Below are 7,800 nucleotides of genomic sequence, written 5' to 3'. Positions count from 1 at the left end.
CCCGCACCTACCCCCCACCCCCCCCCCACACACAACACACACACACACAGCGACGCAGGCACATCACGCTGACACCGTCCCCCAAAACACACGGCAAACAGCAGCAGCTCTCTTCAGAGTCCTGATCTGCTCTCCTGTTGTTGTGCAGGTACAGGGGAGTCTCGGTTCTGAAGAACCAGGCTGATCAGTTCAGGAAAGACCCCCCCTCCCCAAAGCCTCTCTGTGGTAAAGTCCGGCTAAGTCATGCCTTTAAATAACAGCTGAGGGCATCAGGGAAGGGGCTATTTAATCATGTCTGTGTAGTGTAGTGTGTGATTTTGTCTACTAAATGTGCGATGACTTGTTCTGGTGTATATATGCCTATGTACACGACTGGATAAATATCACTGTAGAGACTGCAGGCAGGTGGGAAAGTTTTTTTTTTTGTTTTTTTTTTCTGGCGATCACTGGATATTGCTGTTGTTGTCGGTGCCGTTGGGTTCGCCCATGTTCATGCGGCCCATCGACAGGCCCACGCTGTTGACCGCGTCGCGTCTAGGCGGCATCCTCTCGTTAATCCGGTCCAGACCTTTGGCCTCCTCGAAGCTGCTGATCCGGTGCTGCGGAGAGAAGCCTCGAATGGCTGCGGACACACACACACAGACGCATGCAGTTAACTTTGACCAAAACAGTTAGCATTGGCTGTGTGTATCCAAACCCTTTAGGCTCTGATGAATATGACAGGAATTGAATGCATATGTGGATATTATTATATATTTGTTCCCAATGTAATATGTGTTCATGGTTGAAAAGCTGCAGATGACTCTGAGCCCAATGCTCATAGCTGGGGGTTTGGATAAACAATGATGTGCCACATCTGGACATCTCTTACACCGAAGTCAGCACACAAACACACACAGGGAGACTGCTGGTCTGAATGCTGAGCTAGGATTAATCTGACCCAGGGTTGGCACGGCAGCGACACTGAGCAGAAACCGTTCATTGATCCTAGATCAGTAGTCTGAGAGCCACGGTGACTGAGCCACTGCAAACAGGAAGCACAGCTGCAAAGACGCTACGTCTGATCGAAGACAGTCAGCCGTTTGTTCAAAACATTCTTTGTTTTTTTGACACATTTATCACTTTATAACATTTTTTCCTAATCCACAAATGTAAATTAAAAGAAAGACAAAGAAAGAATGCACCAGTAATTCAACTGGCTAATTCTAATGTTGATTGCGTTATCATCAAATCTCTCAAACTTATGAAAGCGATTTATTATTCCCTTCTTTACGTTTTAATGAAATAGATTTTTCCTACATGGAGCCTTCCACCAAAACCATTCCACTCTGGTTTTCTTTTCATTTTGTTTTAAATCTCAGCCTTTCCCATCACTACAGTGGTAATAGTTCATCATCATAGCCATAAATTTTACTGTATTAAATTCAGATTTTATTGCGGTAAAAAAAAAAGGATTCATATGATCAAAAACCAATACAATGCATTGTCCAGTGTCCTTACAGCTGTCATTACCTACAATATACATTTGTTACTTATAAGTATCAGTACTTTTAAAGGCTTTTACAAATAAAAACAGAACTGTTGAATTCAGCTGCCTTTACTCTGATCCAGTGGTGGAAAGTAACAAAGTACATTTACTTGATTACTATACTTAAGTACCTTTTTTTGTATATCTTTACTTTACTTGAGAAATTTTTCAGGGGTACTTATACATTTTTACTCCCCTACATTTTGAGGAAGCTGCAGTGATTTTAGTTCCTTTTGGCTCAGCTTAGTTTTGAAATCCACTGTTGCTGTTTTTCTCTCTTGAAATGCAGTTTCAACATGGAAGATAGCAGCCCTTAGGACTGAATTAGGACTACACTGTTTTAGAGATTAGCATGACATTACACACCAGGGCAGATATTATTTCATAGTTTATACATTTAATCAAGACATTAGTTGTTGCCATTTTGATGAGTTCTTAAAGCAGAGTTGTAGTTTCTTTGTGGTAACAGATTCAACGTTAAACCTGTATTCCATAGTGAAAGTGTGTTTGGAAAATCCAGACTCTCCCGTCTTCTTTTTCATTTCTTTTAAAAAAAGAAATAACAATCAAACAAGCTTTCCTTATTTTTTTGTGGCTTTTTTATGCTGAGGTTCTTAACAGAAAGTGTAGAATCTGTAGCAGGTAGATCTATGCATCAATACATCAGGTGGTTTCTCAAAGCTTCTTTAACATCAGTCTGAAAATTTGACAGAAATGTACTGATATTAGACATTTTTAATTGTATTTTTGAATGGGAAGTTTTTTCAAAAGTGAATACTTCAATAATTGAGTAACTTTTACTACGAGTATCAATACTTTTACACAAGTACTATAGTCGAGTACTTCGTCCACCACTGCTCTGATCCCCTTCAATAAAAAATGAATTAACCATAGACCATGCATCTTATTTCTAGCATGTTCCATTCTGCTTCTAACTGAGTTGTTTTATTGCCAAGAATCACTATAAATTACACCATTGAAAAGCTGCCTCACTATGAGCTGACAAAGTGTGGTCTAACAGGAAGAGCTGTTTGCATGATGAGTCACTCCACAGTCTCAAGACTGAAAGTGAAAATCGTTGGCTTTTCTCTTCCACCCGAATGAGAAAACAAAAAAATGCCAATAAAGATTAATAAGCGAAAGTAAATACCTTCTCATACCTTCGATTTTATACTTCTGTTCTTTCCATTTTTATTATTAAACTAATTACTCTGAAGGAGTTTTATAAACAGTTTGCCTTGTTTTATCTTTAGTTTTCCCTTTTAAAGTATAAACTGTTTGGTAAAACCAATGATTCGAAAACATAGGCGTTGAAATCAGCAGGTTCCAAGACCCACGATGAGCAGTTTCACTTTTGAACAAAGGCGACTGTCAGAAAACCTTTGATTATATTCAAAATCACCATCTACAACATCAGCTTTAAATCAACGTACACAAAGGCAGTAAGCTGACACAGGAGGTTTCCATAATTCATTCAAATAAACAAATTATGGACTGTACTTCAGGTAAGCTAAAGACAGCACTACACAGTAAAACATGCAGACGGATCACCAAGTACTTCACTCAGCACAGAAGCCACAACAACGATCTGTTCAGAAGCACAAAGGGACATAATGGACCTTCCCAGCTTCAGTTTGAAATGTTATTCAGCTTCACATCCCTGCGTTCAAGTCTAGAAATGTCTTAAACACAAATACAGGGGTGTGAATAAATATTTTCTCCCTTACGGATTGTCTCAGTTTTGGCTTTTTTTGGTCACACTTACTGTAATTGTTTAGATTGTTAAACATTTTTAAATATTGAAAACAGATATCCATGGTAAAAGGTAGTTGCTGTTGTTTTAATGATTATTTTATTAAATCAGGGAGAATAACCTATGCAAACCAACCCTACTCTGAGAAGAAAAGTGGTTTAAAATCATGAATTAACTGTGATTAGAAAGCTTCGCTCTCTTTCACTGAAACAGGATCTGAAACATGTGACGGCAACAAGAAAAGATATATATTTGTAAGGGGGGAAATGTGTTTTCACAGCACTGCATATTCTGAACCAGATATAGGCATTTTAAAGAAGTTAGCCCCAAATAAACTTATCACATGACTGGCATCACATGATTGACTTTCTATGACTCTGCTCTGTGGTCTGCTGGGCCCCGGGCAGCGCAGAGCAGCGCAGGACAGGAAGAGACTGAACAAGATGGTGAGGAGGGCCATTTCTGTCCTGGGCTGCGCCCTAGACTCTGTGGAGGAGGTGGCCGCGAGGAGAGGATGGCCAAGTTCACATCCATCATGGACAACACCTGTCACCCTCTGCAGCAGACTGTAGAGCAGCTAAGCCGCTCCTTTAGTACCAGACTGTGTTCATCCCTTCTGCCGTCAGACTTTACAATACCACTCTGTAATAATTATTGTTTAATAAGAGCGTCTATTCACTTATACATCTACCAAACCTTTGTCACAATCACCCTAGCAGATCATAAGATAACTTTACTGTTTTTACACCTTAAATGCATATATCCGATATATGCAACATATATACGTGTACCGGTATATAAGAAACTATTCCTGCAGAGGAGATTGAAGTCTTTTGGAGTGCAGGGTACACTCCTGAAGACCTTCTATGACTCTGTTGTGGCATCAGCCATCTTCTATGGAGCTGCCTGTTGAAGCATCGGCTTATTTGTAGCTGAGAGAAAGTGGCTGGATAAGCTGATCAGGAAGGCCAGCTCTGTGATTGGATGCACTCTGGACTGTGCAGGAGGTGGGAAACAAAATGATCCTAACTAAATGAACATCTCTGTTGGATAATGTCTCCCACCCCATGCATGAAGCTGTTGCAGAACTGGAGAGCTCCTTCAGTGACAGACTGCTGCACCCTAAATGCACCAAGGAGCGTTATCACTGATCCTTCTTCCCAGCAGCTGGTAGACTCTATTCAATTACTGTAAAAATGTCCACATCTGTTTATTGATTATTTATTATTTCAAGATGCACAGTAATAATATTGTAAAAACATTTCAGAGTGTAGAATTTTTTGTTTATTTTCTTAACTCTGTCTTTTTTTTAGTTATTTATGTACACTTTTTTTAAGGTTCACATTTGTGTGACCACTTATGCAATAAACTTTTTGCTGCTGTAACACCACAATTTCCCCATAGCGGGGAAATAAAGGGCTTTTTCTATTCTATTCTATTGTATTAAATCTCTATTCTTTATTTTTTACCTATTAGAGCTGATGTTACAAGTGAATTTCTCCATCGTGTCCCATCTTATCTCTATCTTATGACCCATGCACCCATGGGACTGTTTCTGAAAGAGGCTGGAAAGCTGGGATTCAGCACAGATTATTTTGTGATCACAGTTAACTGAAGCTGCAATGTATGAAAACAGATGAATCCATCATCCCTAAACATGAGGGGAAAAAATCTAACAAACCACATCAGAGTTAGCCCATCCCTCACTATATGGATATAAAGGAACCTTATGTTTTGACGATTGTTACAGTGTGAAGTGGAGACGATGTGCTGTTCCCACAAGGAGGAAAAAGAGATGTTGTGTTTCATGTGGCGGCTTAGGCTGTTGTTCTGAGCGCTGATGCGGCTGGAAGGGCTTGGTGCATTGTGGGTAAAGGAGATCTATGACGGCTGAGCGCGCTGCCATGCCGCGCACGCACAGTGGAATGAGAGTGATTTTACCTTCAGGATCCTTAACTGTCTCGATAGCTTCAATGGCCTCAATGGTAGCTGAAGAATGGCGAAAGAAGAGAGGAGGAATGACAGGAAGAGAGAGGGAGAAAGAGAGAGAAGACAGAATCCGGAAGAGAAGATGGCATCCAGAGAAAGAAGGAGGAGAAGGAAAACGAAGTGAAGGCTGAAACATGCTTGTATGGATTCAAAAATCAGCTTCAGGGTTAAAGAAAAAAGGGTGTGAAAGGCACCACAGCTATTAGCTACACTCCTAAAACAACTAAAGTATGTGCTGGAGGGACATTAAAAGAACCAATATATCAATATATAAGATTTAGGAGTTTCTTCATAGACCATTTATTCTGCATTAACTGATACATTACTAGAAACACCAGAAAATAGGCTGAGCTGAGACTGGCTGGGCAGAAACTCAAAAATCCAGTCTCTTTCTAATCAGTGAATGCATCATAACTCTGTTAATGTTGAAGAATACTAAAGCATTTCAATCATTGCTACCAGGGAGACTTTTAAAATGATTTCTGCTGAAGTAAGCTGTGCTTCTACAGCCTGTCTGCAGTTCACTCAAGCTGCAAGAGAGCAAGACTTCCTACAGATAACAGGAAGGCTGAACAAATTACAGCAGAGTTGCTCTATTTTATCCTTTTAGACTTTCATTAGATTCAGAAACATTGTTGGTTAGGGTCTCAGAATCTCAGTTATGGAATAGAATACAAGCATAAAAACTACTGCTAATGCAGACTGTGCTACTAATGCTAAACCTCTATGATAACTTCTGTCGTCATTTAAAATGATTATTTTATCTGTTTTACAGTTATACTTTTTCTCAAATATTTTTCCCCTCTACCGGTGTGGAATAATATAATGTTATAGGGGAAAGATGGACACAGTTCAACCTTAATTACTATCAGAACTGCTTTATTACACAGAAGAATAAAATATCTGTTTAAAAGTACTTTTTCTAAAGAATATTTCTTAGTTTTTTCATTAAATAAATGTTTTTAATGCTTATCGCATGTTAGCTTTAAGTACACATTTGAACAGCATAAACAGTAAACAAGGAATTTATAATGTCAGCTCAAATAAGCATGTCGGGGTAAAACCTGATTTAAACGGGTTACAGGTGTGTTCAAATGATACCCCTGGGTGTTAAAGTGACATATTCATGGCATGTTTCAGGCTTTGGACAGGAAAAGAAGCCCTTGAAAGCATTACTGAGATCATTGCAGCTTCAGAGAGCAGCTGGTGTTAGCAGCAGCCGGAGTTAGCTCAGTAGCTCTCTGTCTCACACTCACACACACCTAATTAATAGCACCCTTGTTCCGTTTTTTCTGACTTGTCTCCACAGCAGGACTCATACATGATCTCTCACACACACAGTCAGCAGGCTGTTAGTATCCTGGGCGACGTGAGGTGAGGTGGAGTGAGTGATTCAGTGAGGCAAAAGGGTGTGAGCAGAGAAAAGGGGGGAGGATGATTCAAAGCAGGTCAGTGTGTTGGGAGATTCTCTCTCAAGGTGTGTTTCAGGGTAAAAACTGAAAGTGTTTTTGTCAATTAGGAAGTCTCTATTGTTACAGGGTTCACACTTATTGGAGAGTATTACATTTTGTCATGTCACAGCCACACGATTCAATGAAATTATTTGGGATTTTATTTTAGGAACCAGCTAAACGAAATGCACAGTTGCGACGTGGAAAAGAACCTGTTATTCTTTCAATTCTAAGGAATCTAGGCCAACTAAGCCGACATTTAAGTTAAAAAAAACCATCGACCACCATTGCTGTCCGAGTGGGGGCAGTCTGCTTTGACCCACTAGAATCATGCATAACAGAGAGATCTTTGATGTTTGTGAGAATGTGGATTTTTTTTAAAATCAAATATCTGTTTGGATGGTAAAAATTACATTTAATTAAAAAAAGAACCCCATCGTTTTCTGAGAGCTGACAAATCTTTCCTCAGACCCGCCAAATCTTTCTTAAACCCCGACAAATCTTTCCTAAGACCCAAAAAATCTTTCTCAGGACTTGACAAATCTTTCCTAAGACCTGACAAATCTTTCCTCAGACCCATCAAGTCTTTCCTCAGACCCGAAAAATCTTTCTCAAGACTTGACAAATCTTTCCCAAGACCCGACATATCTTTCCTCACACCCGCCAAATCTTTCTTAAGCCCCGACAAATCTTTCCTAAGACCTGACATATCTTTCCTCAGACCCACCAAGTCTTTCCTAAGACCCAAAAAATCTTTCTTAAGACTTGACAAATCTTTCTTGAGATGCAACAAATTTTTCCTACGACCCAACAAATCTTTCCTATGACCCGCCAAATATTTCCTAAGAACTGACAAATCTTTCTTAAGCCCTGACAAATTTTTCCTAAGACCCACCAAGTCTTTCCTAAGACCCAAAAAATCTTTCCGAAGACCCAACAAATCTTTCTTAACACCTGACAAATCTTTCCTCAGACCCGCCAAGTCTTTCCTAAGACCCAAAAAATCTTTCAGAAGACCCGACAAATCTTTCTTAACACCTGACAAATCTTTCCTCAGACCCGCCAAGTCTTTCCTAAGA

At 39.7% G+C, this 7,800-nt stretch overlaps 1 protein-coding gene across 4 annotated transcripts in view; it reads right to left on the bottom strand.

Moving 5' to 3' along the window:
* Window positions 1-23: 23 nt before the first annotated feature.
* Window positions 24-7,800, bottom strand: part of LOC107082405 (serine/threonine-protein phosphatase 2B catalytic subunit alpha isoform-like) — a 58,163-nt gene continuing 50,386 nt past the window's right edge. For 3 of the 4 annotated variants that reach the window (XM_015371081.1, XM_015371083.1, XM_015371082.1), the window contains exons 13-14: window positions 5,223-5,270; window positions 24-622 (exon numbers count right to left, since the gene is read on the bottom strand). In XM_015371081.1, the coding sequence (XP_015226567.1) occupies window positions 444-622; window positions 5,223-5,270 (227 nt within the window). In that variant the 3' untranslated portion in view covers window positions 24-443. The remainder of the gene's footprint in view (window positions 623-5,222; window positions 5,271-7,800) is intronic. The other variant, XM_015371084.1, reaches the window with a different exon arrangement.

Source organism: Cyprinodon variegatus, unplaced genomic scaffold, assembly GCF_000732505.1.
Source record: "Cyprinodon variegatus isolate N-32 unplaced genomic scaffold, C_variegatus-1.0 Scaffold52, whole genome shotgun sequence".
Lineage (NCBI taxonomy): Eukaryota > Metazoa > Chordata > Actinopteri > Cyprinodontiformes > Cyprinodontidae > Cyprinodon > Cyprinodon variegatus.
This window is presented reverse-complemented; position numbering and strand designations above follow the sequence as displayed.